The sequence below is a fragment of the Cariama cristata genome, unplaced genomic scaffold (assembly GCF_000690535.1).
Source record: "Cariama cristata isolate BGI_N322 unplaced genomic scaffold, ASM69053v1 scaffold19146, whole genome shotgun sequence".
Taxonomy (NCBI): Eukaryota; Metazoa; Chordata; class Aves; order Cariamiformes; family Cariamidae; genus Cariama; species Cariama cristata.
This window is the reverse complement of record NW_009621772.1, coordinates 19,318-41,609: the sequence shown is the minus strand read 5'-3', so window position 1 is coordinate 41,609 and position 22,292 is coordinate 19,318. Positions and strand designations below refer to the sequence as shown.

The 22,292-nt window shown below is 39.7% G+C and overlaps 1 protein-coding gene across 2 annotated transcripts in view; it reads right to left on the bottom strand.

Moving 5' to 3' along the window:
- Positions 1–10,670: 10,670 nt before the first annotated feature.
- The window catches only part of ATP2B1 (ATPase, Ca++ transporting, plasma membrane 1), a 30,460-nt gene continuing 18,838 nt past the window's right edge, over positions 10,671–22,292 (bottom strand). The window contains exons 14-20 of one of the 2 annotated variants that reach the window (XM_009702112.1): positions 21,627–21,818; positions 21,226–21,439; positions 20,880–21,091; positions 18,878–18,985; positions 16,778–16,960; positions 16,308–16,461; positions 10,671–12,132 (exon numbers count right to left, since the gene is read on the bottom strand). In XM_009702112.1, coding sequence (XP_009700414.1) covers positions 12,107–12,132; positions 16,308–16,461; positions 16,778–16,960; positions 18,878–18,985; positions 20,880–21,091; positions 21,226–21,439; positions 21,627–21,818 — 1,089 coding nt within the window. In that variant the 3' untranslated portion in view covers positions 10,671–12,106. The remainder of the gene's footprint in view (positions 12,133–16,307; positions 16,462–16,777; positions 16,961–18,877; positions 18,986–20,879; positions 21,092–21,225; positions 21,440–21,626; positions 21,819–22,292) is intronic. The other variant, XM_009702111.1, reaches the window with a different exon arrangement.

The window sequence follows — 22,292 nt, the reverse complement described above, 5'->3', positions numbered from 1 at the left end:
ACAAGGCTTGCCTTTAATATCACTTCTGCTGCAAGGAAGTTTTCCTGCCGTAGTATTGAATATGATCGTGATGTCTTCACCAAAAGCGTATGAAGACTTGCAGATAGGCACATTTTACTGTGACACACCACTTCATTATGTTAGCCACATTCAATTTTGGTATTTTAAATAAAAAGCACTAGATTAAGGTTCTTACATCAGTTTACTTAGAAGATTTGGTATTCTAGTCTTGTTACACTCCCTCCAACCTATTATCACTTGTGTGAGATGATCCATAGTGGTTGTCACATTTTGGTATTCAGATTCACAGCACAGATCATAGTAGGTTCTCCTCCAAACCAAAACAAGAAGTAATGATGACTGAAACGCTCAAGCATGAGTATGAACTGATAGAGGACGTAGTTTGTAGCACTCCTGACATTAGTGCCTCAAGCTGGATAGATCTAAGATAGACGCTTTTCAACTTGTATATTCAGTCTTTTGCTCCTCTCACGCCTATCCTGCTCTGCTTCCCTTGAAGCTTTCAGCAACCTCCTTGCTGCTCGTGCTTTTCTTCCCACTCTCTCCTTTCAGCTCCCACGTAACTTCCTTCATCCACACTATTTCAGCTGTTGCTTACTCCACCTCCAGTTACCAGGGCACTAGGAGCCACAGACGGGAGCACCTTTCTGAATCACAGAATTGATTTGGTTTGGGAAGAGACCTCTGGGATCATCGAGTCCAACCTTTGCCCTAACACCCCCATGTCAACCAGACCATGGCACTCAGTGCCACCTCCAGGCTTTTCTTAAACCCCTCCAGGGATGGGGACTCCACCACCTCCCTGGGCAGCCCATCCCAATGCCTAATGACCCTTTCTGTAAAGATTTTTTTCTGCTAGAGTTTTGCTGGCCAGAGAACAGCCCATGCAGCCGACAGCATCCAGCAAACACCAGCCTGCAGCAGCAGGGTACCCAGGAGGGGTTCTGGTGTGGTTCACCCTGCTGTCACAGGAGCTGTTGAAATGGCCCAAGTGAGGGGACACTGCGGGAAGAGAGGAGGGGAGCAGAGGAGGTAACCTGAGCCAGCATCATGGACTACAACCCCGCTGTGCGAAAGGCTTAGTTGCAACCCGATTGCATCCCCCTGCAACCAGGCAAAGCATTTTGCTCAGAACAGTTATAATTTTCGGAGAATTTTGCTGAACAGCAGAGCAGACAGATACTTCACAGGTTGCAACTTGTCCTTGCTTTCCACTGGGCTAGCAAAAGAGATGCCCAGCACCAGGAGTTCCTCCTTGACAAGTGTCAAAGCTTGTTCAAAAGGTTGGAGATGGTAGAGTATCCGCACCAACAAGCATTAACAGAAAAATAACACCTCCCCCTTGAAGTCCCTTTTTTGAAATGGCTAAGCCCTTCGATTTCAGCACATTACTCTTCCCTCCCCGCCCTCCCCAAAAGCAAACCTCTTGACCTGTATAATTTTATTCAGGTGGTTAGCAGTTAAATGTATTTCTCCATGAAGTGTCCTCAAAGGCCTGACTTCTAAATTACACTGCAACCGTCAAGCCTTGCAAGACTGAAGCGAGGTGAGAGCGCCACAGGAGCACTGGTCTGGTATTTGGCAATACCCCAAGCGTAGTCAGTTTGGAAATAACTACCTACGGCTTCACTGTTGAACTTGGATTGATTCTAAAAGAGCAACGTTTCAAACAGGGTTTATGAGAGCATGCGGGAGTATGTTTCAGCTTTTCAGTCTTTTTGACAAGGATTTTCAGAGATCAAGCATGACTTCGGAAAACAAAGACCGAGGAGTCCAGTGGTTGTGCTGCTTGCCTTCGGGGACAGTGATGAGGAAAGCTGATGTAAAGTAGTATTCGCAAGTGGCATTTTATCACCTCACGCTCCTCATCCAGTGATCAAAAAGCCTGTAGCACTTCTTCATTCAAACATCTAAAACGCTGATCGTGGCGATTGGTATCAAGCTGACACGCGATCATTTAGTTGACATCCAGACTTGGGCTGTTTGTGGCCCTTTTGAAAAAGAATGAAGTTGGTGAGATTTAAAGCTGTAATAATTGTATGCAGAACGGCTGGGGAGCCCTGCTATTCCAGGCTGTTTTTTGGAAACATGAATACCTTTGAAATGAAACAAGCTGCAATATACTGGCCCTACAGAAGAGAATTCAAATGATTTCTGCATCTTTAAGGTCGAGAGTCAGAACGCAGCATACAAAGATTTAGTGGTGGAGGCACTCCCCCACATCTTCTCAACACCCTTATTTTAAATCTGTTTTAGTTTCAAAAGCGATGTGTTATTTACAACAACAGGAGAAAAAAAAAAAAGGCTATGACAACTGTTTTGCAGAAACCCAGCTATTTTTTCAATAGTTGGAATGTCAAATTTCTGTTTGAATCATCTCACGACTTTTAACGTTTGGTCAGCCAGCCAGCTAGTTTTACTACACAGCCTACATGTGGAATACTTGACAGAAGCTTTTTCCTGTTACATCCTTTTTAAAACCAGAATGGCAGTTTTGTAATGTCAGGCTTCCTACATTAGCAATTAAAGTTTTATACGCAATTATCTGAGAACTAGTTTAAAAAAAAAAAAAGAGACTCTAAATCTGATAGAACACTGAGTTCTCCAAGTGTAACAAAGTATTTCTGTAACTCAAGGCAAAAGAGGGAGCATTTGTGTGGAACAGCAGAACTGATATTGCATTTAATTTAATTTCACTGATACTTTGCTCAATTAGCTAACAGCCTGTAACCCCACCACTCTAGGAACTCAGGTAAGGAGAAAAGTCAGCTTCTCAATTCCATTTAAATTGTAGGCTTCTGTGATTGAAAATATATTTTCCAGTGCTCTTTATTCTTGATCAGTTAGAACAACAATACAGATTTTGTTAACTTTATATACCTGCAAGAGAACTTTCTTTTTCAGAAACTGTTCTTAAACATATAAAACCAGAAAAAAACCACAGTAGCTTTGAGAAAAAGGAGCAGGTTCTTGCAAGAGCATCCTAAGTAGAGAGCAGGGCAATGAAACCACACAGATCTGCAAATAAGTCAGCTTTTTGTTTTCCTTAAAAATAGCTATGGTTTTTATTCTCTATACACTTGAAAGAACCAAATAGCAGACTGAGAAATCCTCTTCTTCCTTGAGGAGCAGCTGCTTTCCACAGGTCTGCAGCAGAGTTTTCTGGAGATCACATTAAAATCCGTGGGTTTTCCCGTGCATTACAACTCTTACCTTGGGGTGGCTGAGCATGTCTGTCTTGTAGTATAAAACACAAACATTAGAAAGCATAAGCAAAGTTTAACAGATGCCCTTTGAAGACAGTTTAAAAATAGGATCACAGGATAATTCGGGTTGAAAGGGGCCTCGAGAACTCATCTAATGCAAACTCCTCCTCGAAGCAGTCGAACTTCATGAAGTTTCATTCAGATTATTTCATGAAGTGTCATTACTTTAACGCCTGCAAAGACAAAAAAGCTGTGAATTTTCCTCACTGCAGAGTTATTTTCTGCTGAATAGTCTCCCGTCTCCCCAAAGAATAACTGGATAAGCTGTTACTTTGAACATTTGAATACTGATTTAACCCAGTATTCCTCTTCACAGCCCAGAATATCTTCCCAGATAGTTCAGCACTGAACTGTGACAACTAAGCTCTGTGTTATTTCTCCTGCAGGTTTCTCCCCTAACAGGAGATAAGAAAAGCTCAAGTCCAGTTTAAGCTTCACTGACCTTTACTAAGATTCACTGGGAGTAGAAAAAAAACCCAAAAACCCACAAAAAAGCCAAGGTGTACAAGGAGCTCTTCATTCGTAAGCAGTAACTTCATTCCTGACCATCTCTGAAATTTAAAAGTATCATTGCTGAAGACTTCAAGATTAGATGTTAGCTTAAATTCAGCTCAGTAGAGAACAACTTTAAGGACTGTAAAAACATTAAAGTAACATTATTTGCACCAAACTTCACATTACCTACATTAGCCATAGGACAAACTTAATTCTTTTTATTCTATTTTCAACTCATGAGAAGGTAATATGAGAAAGAGCTGCTAGAAGAAAGAAGAGAAAAACGCATACTTCTGTTCACTAAAAGATGCTTCTGCAGAGGAACGGGAACTGCAAGTTTTCTTCAGTACACGTATGCTGTCCCCTTTCTTCTGCACCTAATGGCCTCATCTTTCCAAAAAGTGATCAAAACCAGTGTCGACATTTTAGGTAACCTGAGTCCCTCTCTTGTAAGAAGTCCTCTGGGATACCTAACAGGCCAGCAAGCATCTTGTATGCAGTAACTTAAACCTTGAAAGTTGTAGCATTTTAGATACAAGGAAGGTAGAGTTGCTTATGCTTAATCGTATTATTTTGGGAGTACTTTAAATGGTAGCATCTTTCAGTGCTGTCATCTAGAGCAACTCATAGGAGAGCTCTTTTGACAAGATGTATGGAAAGAACTAGCTTTGAAAAAAAAATATTTTTTGAGATAGAGGGTCAGCTTTTTTGTCCCTATTAGAAAAACAACAGTATGAGTTTCATTCCAAAGTTTCGAAGCCCGAAAGAGCTATCACCAGAATTGCTTAGCTAGTTACTTAGCGCATCAGGATTCCAGAAGGCCCATCATGTCTTTACAGGACATAGCTAAAGTTGATGCCATCTCAAGACATTAAGTTTTGACTTTCCCAGTCAACCGTCATTCAAAAAGGTTTACTGTAGCAGAAGCGATCCAAGCTCTGCTATCACAGCAAGTGTTACAGCAGGCAAACATCAGCAAGCCCATTAGTTGAAGACAAGAGAAAGACAAGTGTCAGTTCCTTTCTTGCTTTGGCTCAGGTTTGATCACTCCAGTGATTGATTTCTTCGTTGAATTCCATCTCTGTGTACAAATGATATCCATGAGGCTAATGGGGAAACTCTATAGAATTACACCCCCTGCTCAAGAATTTCAGGATCACAGAACGGCTGAGGTTGGCAGGGACCTCTGGAGATCATCCAGTCCAACCCCCTGCTCAAAGCAGGGTCACCTACAGCAGGTTGCTCAGGGCTGTGTCAAGTTGGGTTTTGAGTGCCTCCAAGGATGGAGACTCCACAACCTCTCCGGGCAACCTGGTTCAATGTTTGATCACTAGCACAGTAAAATTGTTTTCTTGTGTTCAGGCAGAATTTCATGTGTTGGAACTTGTGCTCAATGTCTCTTGTCCTGTCAGTGGGCACCACTGAGAAGAGTCTGGCTCCCTCCTTTGATCCCACTCATCACACATGCACAATTAGTTGTGGCAAATTAGACCCCTATACAACTGAAGAGCTTAATGCTTGGTTTTGGGGTTGGGTAGTGGGGAGGAAGAGGGGCTGTTCCGCAGGTGTTTTACCTGCGGCCAAGGGATCTGGGCAGCACAGCCCAGCCTCCGCCTGCTCATGCTAATTGTGTCGTGGATGGATCGATCGCCCCTCCATGCACAGGGATCTGCAAGTCAGGATCACTACGCTTGTTCGAGCAAGTAGACGTTTTATTATATACCTGCCTTACATTGCCTTCACATGTATTTTCCCTATTAAGTCTTCACAGGCCTTTTATGCATATTTTCAAAGCCCTGCCCTTAGAACTTTTTACTAGAAGTGGGTTTTCAAGATATACCTGACAGAAGTCTACTGTAAGGCTTTTGAAATTTCCTGCCCAAGGCTTAAATTTAAAAATGTTATCCTAGTTGGCAGCACCTGTACATCTTGCAAGTATGACCAAAGTCCTGCTATGTGTAGAGCTGGAACCTTGTCTATATACCAAGGTGCTTTCATATGAGCAGGCACAGAGGTACGAACGAACATCAAGGGCTCCCCTAGGTCAGGGGTTTTTATGAACCACCTGGGGGAAACATTTGGTCTTAAATGTTCATTCTCTATGGCTCATTCTTATGTTCGTTCACTGTTCTTTCTTAGTCTAAAACCTAATTCTTCAAGCCTTCACACCAGTTAAAAAGTGGAAGGAGCACATTAAGGACCCTGCAGTGGAAACACCGACAGCCAGATTGCACAGCACTTTTCCAGCATGTTTACTGATAGCGGGCGAGATCTTGCAGTAGAAGGCAGAAGAGAAGAGCATAAGGCAAGGTAGAAGGATGATAAAGGAGACAAATCCACAATTGCACCTCTTACTCCAGCTGTCCTTCACTGATTCCCTACAATAGTCCTTGGCAGACTAGAAGGGAGGAGAAAGGGAGAAGATACCAAATTTTAGGTCAGGTCTGTACTACTCCTAGGTTTATTAGAACAGAGCTTAGTTGATTTGGTAAAAGGAAGAAAGCTAGGAACATCTCATCATTTTGAAAATGAAAATATGACAGAAAGTACCTTTTCCAGAGTATTATTATTTAAAAACACTAGCTTAATATAGTGCCTTTTGGATGACGGTCCTCAATGAATTAAGACTATCACACTGATCAGAATATTAATGACCAATACATGGCAAGAGAGTAAAGACATACCTTCCCATCTTTAAAAGAAGCGTTGTCAGAAAGCAAATCCTATTGCTTCCTATCAAAATATCAATTCCTAAAGCTCCTTATTTCACGTAATCTATGCCTGACCCATGTATCCTTTGACAGGTCCTATGGCAAGGATCTGAATATTCTAAATTGAAAGTTTTGCAGGTTCTCCCCGTAGCACAAAACACTATGCAGTACCTGCCAGCACAGTGTTCAAATTAAGCTCTGTATTTCCCCACAAACATCAGCCAAATAGAGGCTTACCTTCAGGAGATCTCGAGACTAGCTTAGGTCATAACTGAAGATGCTTTGTACCTATAGCCATCAGAGCAAGCAACTTGTGGAAGAGGAAAAACATCAAGTTAAATCCTGTATTTGTAAAACTGAAATTGTCCAAAGATAACAGATGTCTCATCTAGGGTTTATTTGAGGTGGTGTTTTCTCTCTCTTTCTTTTTTTTTTTTTTAATTGTAGTACCATAAATCAGAAGTTTTGGAAGTCTATTCACAGAAAGCTTAGAAGCATTTGACCTGTATGCTCTGATTCTTTACAGGAGACTCTGAAAGCTTTTAAACAGGAAAAGCTAGTATTCCTTTTGTGCCTTAGCAGTTGTCATAGAGCAATGCCAAGATTGTGCCTTTGCTAAGGAGGAAGCCATAGAAAGTTTTCTGTATGATCGTACTTACGGTCCTCCAGCATACTTCAGCTTCATGCCCTGTAAGAAAGGCAGCCTAGGAAAGCAGATGAAGATGTTCAGAACATTGTTAGAGACCGCTAGCTTTGCCATGAATCAAAGGGATACAGAATGCATACTTGCATTTCAACGAGCAACTGCTGCTTCATGGTTGGATCGACACTTGTCGCTACACCAGAATTTGAGATGCCAGGTGATGTTGCAGTATTCCAGAACGTACACTTCCATCAACCACAAGCTGTTAATTCCAAGAAATCCCCTTGCTAGTCAGTTTTCCAAGCTTGAATTCCCATCGTCTTCCAGTAGGGACAAGTCAAGGAACCCTTTTCAGCCTAACAATTTTATGGATTTTTAGAAAATGAGATGTCAGGTGCACAGAGCAGTAGTAAAGAGTTAACAGAGGAATTCACTAAATCTTGATCAGATATGGCTGAAGCAAGCTACTGCCCATCTTCTGCAATGCTCGGCATCCTTATCTGTCTTTTAAAGGAATATACCGAGAACACTCAACAAGATCTGAAGTGGTCATAAAGTTCTGTTGTGGACACAGAACAAAGTCCTCTGCTTGCTCCATACAGGGCACGAGAAGCCTGCTTCCTTCCTCGCAGCTGTTCTTGTTTTGGACATAAACTATGTCTTCTCCTTTTCTATACAACCTCCTATTAATGCTGCTGAGTTGCTATGAAAGCACAAGAGCCACATCCAATTTGTTTCTCCTGCTGAGGAACACTCCCTGCTTTGGCAGATTAGCAACATAAGCACCAACTCTAGCTTTATGCTTTGCAACTAGAATGGTGCTGCCACTGTCTAGTGAACTACCTATTTCATGCAGTCTTCTTTCAGGTGTTTAAACCCATCTCATACTCAGAGTTTTCCAAGCAAATCCTCATCCTAGACCTCATTTTGAACAAAAAGGACAAGTAGTACCTGTAGGAGGCTTTTGGGTTAGACACCGTGTAAGCCATCTCCTTCATGGATGCTGCAGTCTCTTGAAGCTGGTGGTTAGATAGTTCTGTATACAGTCCAGAGCAGAAGATAAGCAGGAGCAGCTTTTAGGCTCTTGATTCTGTCCCAGAAATTCTTGTGACATGGCCCTGAATAAGCAGGCCAGTTCAGTCTGCAGATAGAGTCGGAGCTGGACCCTCCATGCTGGCCAGGCTCATCCAACAAAGTTAAGGTATTTCAGTGAGGGCTTGAAATCTGTAAGACCAGAAGATATGCACTGCTTGGGGAGGCGGGGGGGGGAAGGCAGGACTTCTTTAGAACCAAGCATTTGAATCAGAAAAGCAGTATGGACATTAAGACGTTCTACTTCAATTTATGCAAGGCTTAATATGATCTGGATTCTTCTAGGGCTCTGCAGAGGCTGGCACTACTAGCAGTAGACACTGAACTTATCAGGCCTTTGGAGTAGCTTCCAAATAGCTTCACCACACACGAGTTCTCCTTCCACGAATATCACATTTGCTTGCTTACTTTGAAACACATTGGAAAACTTCCTGTTAGTCTAAGAAAGTCTCTGAGTGTTAGTTCACATTTTTTGGCTGCTTCCACTTGCTACAGACCCCTGCATTTACCCATTGGTTTGGCATTAAGGCATTTGTTTCCGTTATTCTCTCCAGACTACTCCATGATGCAGCATTTTCCTCTTCCTGTTAAGACCAATACAGAAAAAATGAGTTCTCTTATTTTAAGAATTTTTACTCCTCCCTCAAAGCCAAGATTAGGTGTCCTAACATTTGTCTTACACACAAATATCCTAGACATTCTCCCCAGGATACTGAATTTTAAGCCACTTCAAACAGTAGTCAGTCTAGAACTACATTTATGTTAAAAGTTACTATTGCTTGGTCATAATAGCATGTACACCATGACCTCTTGAACGGGAATGAGCTTAAAGGTGTAGCAAGATCTATTTTACAGAACTGGCATGTATTTCAGGTTTAAATCAGTACTGTACTGACATTCAAGAATTTCAGTCCCCATACAGACTGAGATGAACAGCACTTTTATTTATTTCAGTTACAAGAAGAAAAGACAAGTAAACCTTACAACCAGAAAGGCAATGAAGGCCCCATGAGCTTAGTGATAACCATGTCATAATCTAGGCAACACGTTATGATTTCTTGAGATCACAAAGAAAGCACACCCCCCCTCTTAAACAACTTTTCCTTATTTCCATAAGGAAATTTCCTGTAAGAACAGCACACAGATGTTAACAGAACCAAGAGGGACCACCGATGTACAAAGCCTCCATTCACCCTCCCACCCCTCCCCAAAAGGTTTAAGTGAGGACTTTATTCCAAAAAAGGTAACACGCAGTCATGATCACAGCCAGAAGAGAGGGCAAAATTAAAGTCTGTTTTCAAGTGAAGTCAAATTACGATGTGTCAATGAAGTTAAATGAAGATACTTTCTCACATGGCAGTGTACTTCATGCGTAAAGAAATTCTCCTCATTTTAAGCCAATGCTTATCTGATTTTTATAAGTAGGGAGAAAACAGCTTACGTACAAACCGATCCCCCTATCAAGCACTCTAGGTAAGAACTACGAGATAAGGGAAGTGCTAGAAACATGTGGGAGAAATCACTATACGAAGTGTCAAGTGCAAACACCCTCCTTTGCCTAGAATTCAGTGTATTTACTCGAGTACACTAGAAAAGACTGAATTCAGGAGTGGTTGACAGTGGGATACAGTGCTACAGGTTGAACATTCGCCACTGAAGGACAAACCCAAGCATGCATGTATCCCACCACAAAGGAAAGATACACTCGAGCTCCCCAACCTGCTCATTTCTGCAGTTTGCTCTAGTATTATCTCCTCCCTCATTACCAACTTAATTACTGCACTCCTTTGAAGGGACTCCTTTTAAAATCTCAAAAATTCTGGACTACTTTGGAAAAATAATAAAAACAAAATATCACTCACTATTTAAAGAACACAGAGCTGGAAAAAGAAAGAAAAAAAAAAAAGAGAAAAGAGTTTACAACTCAACTCTTCGGTTGCTCTTCTAAGCAGTATCGGACCTAGAAAACAAGAAGTACCAGATCAAGTACCGTTCCACCATCCTTCGCTGTTGAAACAATGCAGTTGAGGCTGACCATAACTTCTTCAGTCAATCGCTAGCAGGGCAGTTTTGGTGCACAAGATATTAATCAACTGAAAAATGTACTTTCGCCCATGCTGTATGTCAGTTCTCAGTTTCCCCTCACTTAAGCGGTCAGGGACACATTTATGATGCAGTACTCACAGGAAGTCTCGGAATTTCAGGCAGACTATTCCTTCCCAAGGAGTATCCTTTCGGCTCAGTGAAGATTTTTGAGTACCTTAGCTTACATTCATTCTGGAGGCAGCCACCATGACTCCATTTACCCAAAGTCCTATTTTTAGTGGGGCTGTTACCATCTTGAAATTGCAGTTTAAAGTTAACTAGTAATACAAAAGAATACTTTTCAGTGTTTCCAGTGAAGGAGCTGAGAAAAAAAAAACATCTGTAAGAAACCATTGCTGCAATTTTATTTTAACAAAAGGGCAGATTTATTCATGTTTACAAACAAGTTTCAAAAACAAAAAGGAGAACATGTATGCTACCCACTAACAACCTTTCAAAATGCCAACAGCCCTCATGCTGCATGAAGGATTCTATAGATTAGAAAAAAATCACAGTTCCACTCACAGTTCACCAAGACAGCACTAAACTAACATGTTTAGACAAAAACAAAGGACTAAGATTCTGATGTATTTTGATTTAATCCATTTTGCCCGAGATAACAGAAATATTTCAAGCAAGTTCCATCACATATTGATGTCCTGCATTAAACAATCCTACTAAGTTCTGAACAAAAGTTATTCAGTAAGTTTCTCAAAATTTTTAAAAATTAAACAGTTGTTTCAAAACCATTAAGTAGTAAATGTATTTAAGAAACTAATTAGGACAGAGGCCATAACTTCATTAGAACACCACTGCTCATGTTTTTACAAAGCATTAGTGTTATCTATTTGGCTATTAGTATTAGCAATTTATCTACAATATTTAACAAGGTAAATTGCAGGCAAAATTTAGTACAGTTTCAATAGAAACACCCTTTTCCTGAAAATACAGCAGTATTTGAAGGACTAGTTTTTTTTTGTTTTTTTTTCGTTGTTTTTTTTTTTCTCTGCATCATTTATAAGGAAGCTTCCCATCTATGAACAGGAACAAAAAAAGTATCTACAAACCTTGTAAACAGATCTGTATCATTTATAAACATAAATAATCCAAATTATTAACAGCCAACAGCAGAAATTAAAGTATCAACTCAATGATCCAGGGCCTCCTTGCCCTTCCCAGCCTTCCCTCAGAAAAGGATCATGATAAACTAAAGCTCTGCTAACACACCGTTCAGGACCATTCTTAAGTACAACAGATGATCCACAGGTCACTTATGCCGAGTTACTGTTTATCTGTCAGAGTTCATTATTACTCCCACCCCCAGAAAAGCACCCTCCAGTCTGGCAGAAAGCTTTTTTGTTTTTTAAAAAAATAAATCTACATTCGTACAAGTGTGTCTTCTGTTGAAGTCCGAGACAAGAATATCATCTTGTCCATCATAATGTGTGAAGAGACCCAGTTTCAATTTCTTTACAATGCAGCTAGTGTGTTAACATTCAGCTTACAATCAGAGTGATGTTTCCAAACTATGTAGCGGGCTCCCTGGGGATGAAGAGGTAGCAGACTTGTTCATGTCTGTTGTAAGGTGAATTCCACTGTCAACCGCATTGTTATTTTTATTGGGAGAGGGTGGGGGAGTAGAGTTGCGTTTTGTTGGAGCGTCATCTTCAGCATCAGTATCATCAATAAGGGGAATATGAGGCTCGGAGTCTTCTATTCTAAACTCAGGATGCGTCATAAAATTGTGAATTGAACTTCGTGTCTCGGGTTTCTCTAGCCCCTCGTACAAGGAGCTACGAAATGCATTCACCACTCGGATCTGTAAACAAAGGGAAAAAAGGTTGTTAAAATGCTGTGGATTTACTGGTAATGGCATGGTTCTTATGAGTTTGAATCCACAAACAGCTAGACATGAGTGAATCAAATTTGTATGTGATGCAGTGGAACTTGCAATACACTGTAAAAATGAAGAGCATTTCAGTAGAGCACTGCCAATCTACACAGTAGGAATAAAAAAAATATATATGTAAAAGTACTGCAAAAAGCTGAAGGGCCTAAAAATTCAGACGTGGCACTAGAATTGTTCGATTATTTAACACGGGCTAAGCATTTTTCAGAAGTGAGGTCAACAATTATTTACTTACAAATTAAATAAATCTCAATGAGTGTTTTATTGAATACTTGGGGAAGGTGGGGGGGTGAGGGGAGGAGGGGAGAGGCTGAAAATAAGTTAGAGGATAAAAGGGTTACTAATTCTCATGCTTGGAATTAGGATGTCAACTGACTATGAAAAAGCCAAGCAAGTGTAAGCCAATGTCACAATGACCGGACATTTACAAAGAGTCATGCAAAAAAACGATACCACTGTAACAGCTGTAAATATTCGAGTATATACCCATTTACCACACTAGAGCAAGTTCCTTACGGAATAGTGCTTTGGAAACTTAAGACCAAAACTAGGAAACTGAGTACTGTATTGTACAATTAAGTAGCCACAACAGGTTGTAACTTTGAAGAGACTCTTCAAGTAGCACAAAGTATGAAAAAAAAAAAAGCAGGTGATCAGCCTTTACTTGAGTCTTCAGTTTACACTGAATTCATGGACAAAACTCCCAGGCTGAGTATTATTTCAAGTCCTTTCATTGTTTAACTAACATTTTCAAATCAGAAAGCTGAGTTTACAGAATTCATAAAAAAACATTTCAGAGTGAAATTAGATAAAGTGCAGCTTCGTTTTGCAAATTGCACACATTCAGGTTGACTTGAATGTAAGCTTTCCAAATTGTAATTTGAATGATGAAGCCACCTGCCCGCGCTGTTTCTCCTCCCACACCCCACCCATCTCCCTGACCAACTACAGGAACTCAGGATTCATTCCTGAACTGATAAAAGTAAGGTTAGGCAGAACTCGCTGACCTTTTTGTCCAACACTTTCGTCAAGACACAGTTTCCCCCTTCTGTTAGCTCCCTATTCGATTCTCAACATCTCTACTCTGAGTAAGTCTCCAGCAAAGCACAGTTTCAATCCCAAAGCTCCTCTGTTGTAGAGGAAGCAGCAGAGCAACTCTGTAGTAAACAAGAACTTACTGTTACAAACAGTAAGTCCAATTTAAAGATTCTTTTTAGCACAATCAAGATGACCTGTTTGAAGCTAAGAAATAAGTCACAACTAGTGCTTCCGTAGAGTTCCTTGACAGTAAAAACAACGTGACTTCCAGCTGAAGGAATGAAGGTCAAGCAGATCACGAGCACAGACTTCAAAACAGCTAAGATACACCAAACCACCTCACTGTAAACACAGAGAAGGGCTCCCCAAAAGCAATGCATTACCAAATTGATTACCACAGAATCACCCCACATGATAAAGTCTTAAGTCCTGGCTGTGTTCTTTGACCTCTAGAAATAGTGTTGTTCCCCCACCCCTACCCCCTCAGAGAACCTACGCAAAGAATTTTACTCAAAAGCTACCATGTCCCTGTTTTTATACTACGGGTACCCAGCAGAGCCCCTTGAACCACCAAAACGGAGGCTGGGGCAGAGGGGGACACGCACGCAATGGGGAGGACGTAACTACCAGTAAAGGGAGGACAGGGAATAGCGTGAACGTGCTTGAGAAGAAGTAAAAGATTACAACAGCAGCTAGTACTTTACTGTTCGTCACACGAAAAAAAACTGAGCAGGCTGTTAAGGAGCTGGCATGTTACATCAGGTTTAAACGAAGTCCAGCAAGCTGCATAAACTGTCTTGGCACTTACCAGGAAAATCAGCGGTGACAATGCCAGACCGAAAGTTTGCAATGCCTTTATTTGGCATGCTGCATCCCACTGTGCCACTGATTTATGTGGCAAAATGAAATATGACTGCTTCGTGGGACTGGTTTTTCATTGCTTACAGATGGCAAGTTAGAACATAAGCAGTAATGGAAAACAATTTTTGGGTTAACAGGACAGCTGTAATTATCATAGGAATATAAGTGTATCCACAATAAAGGCTGATTCCCATGCAGAATGCATACTAAACAAGTGGTCTAGACATTCCTATGAACCCAGGACCCTCAAAGAATCTAGCCATGAAGGCAGAAATCAGACTATCAGCATTTTAAGTTATACTTAAAAAGGGAAAATCTAGTATTTTGAAGGCTTTCTTTTCAACTACTCAAGATAATTAGATGAGAGAGGTAACTATAAATAAATTGCATAAGTGAGGAGCAAACAAGACGATTTGTTATGTGTAATTTATCCTGTCACCAGGCCTTCCTCGTATTAGTACCAGAACAGCAAGGAATGCAGTAAGCACTCCAAATCCTCCTAGCCAGATGGCTGCTTAAGAGTTGCAACCTCACTTCATAGGAACAGCTGAACTATTTTCCAACAAACAGCTCCAAAAGAGAAAGACAATGAAATTCCCATTAGTACCTATTAGTTATCAAAAGTTGTTCTCCTGGAGGGTGTAGCAGAAGGCTGTACTACTTGGTGAGGATCAAAAACTAGTTCTCTGCTATTGTAGCTCCGTATCTGCATTGGTCATTTGATGCAATGAGATGTTGCAGTGCTCATTAGATTCTGCTCAAATGGCAGCATGGCATGAAGTTGCTCTCTGGAGAATTCTGAATGTCTAATGAATGTTCTTGAGTGTAGTTAGGGATACAGGTTACTAATTAGCATTTTAACTAGGAGATGCAATCCTGTGCATCCTTACTGTTAAATCTACTTTTCATTTTGTGTTCTTGAGGCATGCGAATTGTGAGCTGAGCTTCTCCCTACTACTGCAAGGCATGGAAATACCTGTCTCACCAACTAAGAACAAGTACAGAGGTAAATACTTGTGCAAGCTCACACAGGAATTCTAGCCAAGTCAAAAAAAAAAAAATATCAGAAGATCAGAAGAGAACATTTCACTTAAGACAGCTCCTGAAATTAAGGGTCTTCATCCATCTGGTAATCTGAAAGTTTAAAAAGTGGGGTGGGGGAAAGAAGACCTCTCAGAGTTATTTTAAAAAACAATTATTTAACCAGTCTCTCAGAAGTTAAGAAGGAAGTTAAACACATAATATATAATTAAGATGGAAAACTCTTTCAACAATACATATTAGCTATCAGTATTCAACTACAACTGTTAATGCATCTTCAGGCTCCAGAGTTTAAGCCTACATACACAAGTAATTAAATCTCTAGCCTCTACAGAGAGGAAGGCTGAAACTGAAATGGCACTTAGGGCACAATATAAAGAAGGCAGAATTAAGGCGAGACAAACTTTACTTTCACTGATGGCTTATGAACTGCTGCCAGAAGAACCTAGAGAGGAAAAAAACCCTTCAGATTTGAATGAAAGTTTCACCATTCAATGCTTAAACCTTTTTTTCCTTTTTGTATTAGCTAATTAAATGTTTCTTCTGGCTTGTATGGATTTTAGAAGCCTTGCTTCACCACCTGAATCCTGATGTTGAGAAAGTTGTGTTATTCAGTAAAAAAGGTCCAAAAAAAGCAGAGCTTCAGAAGTTCCTTACAGGCTACAAAAAGAAAATGTATTTAGTGCTCCATGTTCTAACTACATTAATTTTTTTAACATACCATTTGCTTTCCCATCAGTTTGTTTACCTTAAGTATCACTTGTGCTGCAGTGCAAGAAATCTATTTTTGTTGACCTGGGTCCATGATTACACAGTTAATTTACTTATTCAATGTAAGTCATTCTAAGAGGCATATACTCGAAAATTTACACCAGTTTTCCCGTTTTATCTTAAACATCCCTCTGTACACGAATGGATGAAGGCACAGGATGTGCAGGCTCACAGCTTTCACATTAAAGTCTTTTGTTGAAACTGTTCCACCTGTTCTCAGCCCTCTAAGAAAAAAAAGTCTTGAGGACTCCACTTTGTGGAAGAGCTCTATAAAAGCCTGAACGATGATTTTAAGTACTAAGGAGAAAATGAGAAACGTTAGGTACGTGAATTAGGAAATGTTAATTTCATGCACTTTAGGAACACACACTCACACCCCACAGTAGTAGAAGCAGTAGTAGAGGAAAACACTACATGTGTAGGGGTAGAAATATTTGTTACATCATGGTGCTGGCTGGCGATGGAGGGTTGCCGCCTTAGAGCCCCCTGAATGGTACTTCCACTCTGGAAAGCATTCACTACATCCATCTGCAAGGAATCAGAGATTGTGACAGCTTGCTCAGCAAGAGAGAGAGAGAAAACAAGAGAAAGGACCATCCCATCTATAACACACAAAAAGTAAAGAAAAAAGGCACTTTTTTTTTTTTATAGAGCAGATACACAGGCAAGAGTTGCATTTAGAGCTGAAGAAAACAGAGGACCCTGAGGGATATCACATCCATCCAAACCCCCTTTTGACAGTCTCAGTCACACCAGCAAGAACTGCAATCTTAGTCAAAGGACCGGAGATGGAGAGGTTTCCCTCGTAACACCCACTTCATCCTACCTTTTTCCAAGACCATACCTGAGTTTGTATCCTGTTTAGGCCCCTAAACCACAAGATCTGACCACGACGTAATTCTCTCTCAGCATGATCGATCTCCTCTACATCTTCTGCTAGTTCTTCTTCAGGAATCTCTTCCTTCTGTGTTCCATGACCAGCTTCTTTAAGGAATTTCAGTCGGCTGGTTGGAATTGTTGAAATCAGCTAACGGTGAATGAAGAAATATGAATCAGGATTATTCTTTTTAAAAAAAAAAAAAAAAATAAATGTAATACCAGACTTAAGGCTTAACAGAATATCCTGCATACAATTAGCAAAGTTGAAAAAACAAATTATGTAAATGGCATGAGTGCATCAATGTAGACTGATTACTCCAGCTGAATAGCTGCAAAGCTGTGAATATCCTTACCACCTCAACCGAGGTGTGAAATTAAACTTGGACTGCAAACCTAGAAAACAAAACGTCCTTGCTAGGGACAAAGAATTCCACTTGAACATTACTTGACTATGCCAGGAAGGAGCAGTACCAAAGCTACAAGAGCCATTCATTCTGCAGATTGTGCTTGTATCTAGAGCTTTTAGAGCTCCATCAGTTTGATGAGTATAACGTGTTACCTCAAGTGAGAACTACATCATTTAATTAAAGTAGCCACAGTTAATTCAGAAATACAGAACAGACATGCATTCTTTTGTGACCTGGAAAGTATCGGTCCATTTGCAAGGGGAGTGATGTTTCCAAAACCTTTATCCCAAACTGTTACTTTGCTACTTGGTATACACTAGTTCATCTATCTTAAACTAAACAAAAGCTACATATGGCCGTTCCAGCTTTCCTTTTCATCCCCACCTTCAGGGCTATTCTGATGAACTATGTAGTTAAAGGGTGTCATCTTTTGATAAGTCCCATCTAGCAGATCCAGATCAGTTCCAAGACTGCTCTCCTTGATCATCACAAACCTAGAAGACCATTTCGGCAGCTGCAGAGGAAAAAGACTGCTCCAAAAGCAAGATAAACAGCCCTTTACACTGAAATTGCTACTATGAATGCTCCCAGATCACACTTCTGTTTCTGCTATTCTCAGAAAGTCAAAAGCTCTTTGACTTTAATGAGATGCTAGAGCAGCATGAACTGCAGCAGGGAAGCTTTGCCCTTGCAAGACACTTTGGGTCAAAGGTATTTCAAGCCATCTCAATTCTCTTCTAGACTACTTTTAAACCTCAGAGTGACTCTATTTGATTTTTTTAATAATTAATTTTCCAGAGAACCTTATTAAACAGCTTATACCCACTTTTAGAATATGCATCTATGTATGTATTTACAACTAAAATTCACCCTACTAATTTTATACTGAAACCTGAAGTGTCCTTTACAAAACGGAGGGAAAGAAACTGTAATGGAAAACTCTTCATGTGGTATGAAGAGTTTAGACAACTATGTCATTAAATAATGGAAAACTCCATAGCTCTAAAGTTTCATGTAAATAAGCTTGCTGCTTACAAGCACTGTTGTGCATGCAATAGTAATGAAACCCTAAGGGGCAGGAGGGGGGAGAATAAAAATCAAAATGCAATTATCTTAATAGGTGGGAGAACTTTCCAATTATTTTGTAATTATGCAAATGAAGATCAGAGAAAGCTGGTTTGAGTTTTGCTACATTTCTTGCTACTCCAGAAAGTTTTTAAGTCAAAAAACCACTAGCAAGTTCAATTCTGTTTTTTTCAAGAAAACCATTCAATACTAAATTAGATATATTTCAACATTAACATGTTCATTGCATCTCTGTTCTTACAGAACTTTTTCTAGTACTTATCTGACTAGACATATAATTTCATATTTAAAAGGTAACTACAGCTGCTTCTAGTTCAAAGTTACTAAACACAAACCAGCCATAGCATCTAGTTATGAAATGTAACTAATTGACCAAGTCAGAGCAAGGGATATCCAACTAAGGACTTTCTAGCTATTGAACTAGTCAATTTTAATCAGTATTTACTGTTAATCTCCATATATTCATGTAGTCCACTTGAAAGATCTCAATGCTAAACATAGCGTATTTGTATTTTCCATGTAAAGTATTCTAATGCAAGTAGATATTTCGCATTTTGAAAAAGCTAGTTTACCTGGCCCCAGAGTAGTGTTCCCATGCCCAGGAAAATGGACCACAGCCACTGTTCAATCGAGAGTTCGGAGCAACTGAAAGGTTTCCCACCAAACTGCACAATAATTATCTGTGAAAAGCAACATCATTAAACAACATCTATTGGTGACCTGTTACCAGAAACTTCCCTAATGCTTCAAGATCACTACAGGCAACTCTGCATTAGAACATAGGATTTCCCATCTTATTATGTATACACTGCCACTGTCTCAGTGGTTTGAGCAGGTTTCCAAACCTAAGCCATCTTCTTATGCTTTTCAGTATTTCAAGAACTACCTATTTATTCTTCAAATGTCACACTCACAAAAAACCTGCTGACTATTTCACTTGCAGTTCTTTCCCTTCATTACACAATTACAGCACGTATTTGATGCTACAAGTTTACAGTCATTATTTATCATATGAAAACCCACCTCAGAACCAAGTTGATTATAACCTCGTATTAATACAAGTCATAGATCCACAAGATATGAAACATTTCAAAAAAATTCAACAGAATACTACTGTCTATCCCATCAGTGTTAAATGATCAGTGTAAATCATCATGGTGTTACATCTATGTAGTGAGTCTTGGGAGGAGGGGGCATAGATCTCAAAAGCTAAATTAAATGAGCTCTTACCGACTTACCTATTACAACAAGCTGTACAGGCCCTAATGAGCAAGGTATCCCTCTGCATAGGGATTATATGCATGAAAGTCTGCCCTGGAGAATCAACAATTCAAGTAGCAGGGCAGGCGTGAAAAGGAGACAGTATTGACCATTAAGTAGGACACCTGACAGCTGAAAAGCCCGAGAGTATCTTCTTTTATTAACACAGAATAAAACACTGAGACGACAACTCAGAAGTTACTTATTTGGGAAGGCATTCAGTCCACCAAGTTTATAAAAGGAACGCAGTTGTAGTCAGAAGTAATTTCTACATATTTGGCTTTTCTGCACAACAACAGTCAGTCTGCTGCATATGCAACCCTAAAAATAAGAGTGGTTGCTGAAGAAGTGCCATCTGAAAAAAAAAAACAAACCGAAACCCTAAACCTGGGAGAAAAAGTGAACTAACTTTACGTGAAGCATTGGCATTGCTTCAACTGCTATGAATTTGGTCAGCTTCATGGAATCCCAAGTCTAAAGATAAGCTTAAGGCGTAGGTTGTATCTTAAGTCTGAAATAAGTCAAAATGAAAAAGAGTTCTGAAAAAAAGTAGTATAAAGATTTGTTGGTTATTTTTTCTGATGAATTAAAAGTTAAGGCCATTTAGAAGGTGAAACTATTTCTCTTTTCTTTAGATTCAGTTTTCACTTGGTGTTTCCAACATCAGTGCGTTAACCCAATCAATTTCAGATAATTTGTTAGCATATACTGAATTAACTAACTAACTTTTACAAATCTGCCTAGAAGCACCAACAGAAGATCCCTAAACATCCGTGTTTTTCACCTAAAACAGCAGCATCTATACAGACAACTGTAAAATATATACCAATACAGATAACTGATTTCTGCATCAGGAAGATAAAAACTGATACTTCAGTTTCAAAAGCTTATTCATGTCCTAATCTCATTAAGAAGCTATGAGAAGTTGTAACTTTTCTATAATTGTTTAAATGGGCTCTCGTTCAGATGCACAGGCAGATACTATGAAGAAGAGTTCTGACTAGGGGGAGGAACATACACCTTCTTCACATTTTGCCAAAAGACTAGAACACTAAGATCAAACTGAAGGACTAGAAAATTCAAAAGGTAAATACAAGTACTCCTACATTCCAATTTTACCAATTTCAAAGAGGTCTTACCTCAAAACCCTGTCAAGTGGCACTTCCAAGTGATTTATAGCATGTTTGACACTGTAGGTTTTTCACACTGCAGAAGGGAAATGCCTGGCACCAGTGGATTATCATTTCCAAGGTAAGCAAGTACATCAGTGTACTAAGTGCATTTCCCCCCGCCACGCTCCAAGAATTTACTTACCTGCACAACAAATGTCCCCAGAACAATAGAACAGAAGATAGCGTTGTTAAAGATTCCTTCAAAAACGTTTCTTTCACCGTGAATTTTTCGGGCATTAATTTCATTAAAAAGCTGCATCATCACAAATGTGTTAAATACAATAGTATAATGCTCTGAAGGAGGAGCATGCAGAGGTGCATTTCTTCCACTATCGATATCAAAAATTCTCTCACCTGTGTATAAAAGGCATTTATCAGCAGTTTAATTGGTGTCTTTACACACACACACACTACAACAAAAAACTAGTTTTAAGATCGCATCTCTCTATGACTTTTAGAATAACTTTGTAAAGCTTCAGTATTCTTACCAGCAAACAGGAGCGTAAAGACCACTACGAGTTGGTAGAATGCATGACCCAAGATGTTCTTCATCATTGTACGAGAAATCAAAGGTTTGTTTCTACCATAAGGCTTTCGTAACAGAAGAGCTTCAGTGGGTGGTTCTGTTGCCAGGGCGAGAGAAGCTAATGTGTCCATTATGAGATTTACCCACAGCATCTGCACAGCTTTAAGCGGAGAATCCTATAAAGATAGATACATAAACCCTCCAATATAAGTGAACAAATTGCAGCTATTAAAAGCATTTATTATACAACATGGGCATGTTCTGAAGAGCATTATGTTCTTTGGACTAGTATTTAACTGAAAGTTTGAATTCAATGACATTTTCAACCTTTATTAGCTGAAACAATGCACCACCAGTACGTACTTGTGTTATGCATGCTCCTGTAAAAGCAACAATTACTGCTACTACATTGACAGTAAGCTGGAACTGAAGAAATTTGGAGATGCTGTCATACACATTTCGTCCCCACATAACTGCTTTAACAATACTTGTGAAGTTGTCGTCTGTAAGGATAATATCAGAAGCTTCTTTAGCTACGTCGGTTCCAGCAATACCCTGGTAGAAAAAGAAAAACACTATGAAATATAACAGGATGCACTGACTTATGTAATAGACGCTGTTATTATGTCCTTGGTCAGCATTCACTTTGATGAACCATGTCTGAAGGACTATTCTAATGTAAGCACCTGAAGTTCTACTGAATCAAGTTCTGCTTGCACGTTCTGCTCAAGCATAGGAAAATGTAAACAAAAAAAGGTAATGTTGTCTTTATTTTAAAGACCTTAATAAAAATCCTCAAGTTGACAATAAAGACCCTGTGTAAGTTCTCCCAAAGAAATGTTACTGAACCCTGTTTAAGTCAAAGGCCACCAGATGGTGCAGTACTAACGGTCAGTCTATGTCCTAACGAGTTTGCTGTATGGATTCCAGCAATGCATGTGTTTATAACACAGCAGAAGGATACACATTACCAAAAAACCTTTTGCAAAAGAGCATTGGCATTAAACAGTAGAGTATGCAATGTCATTG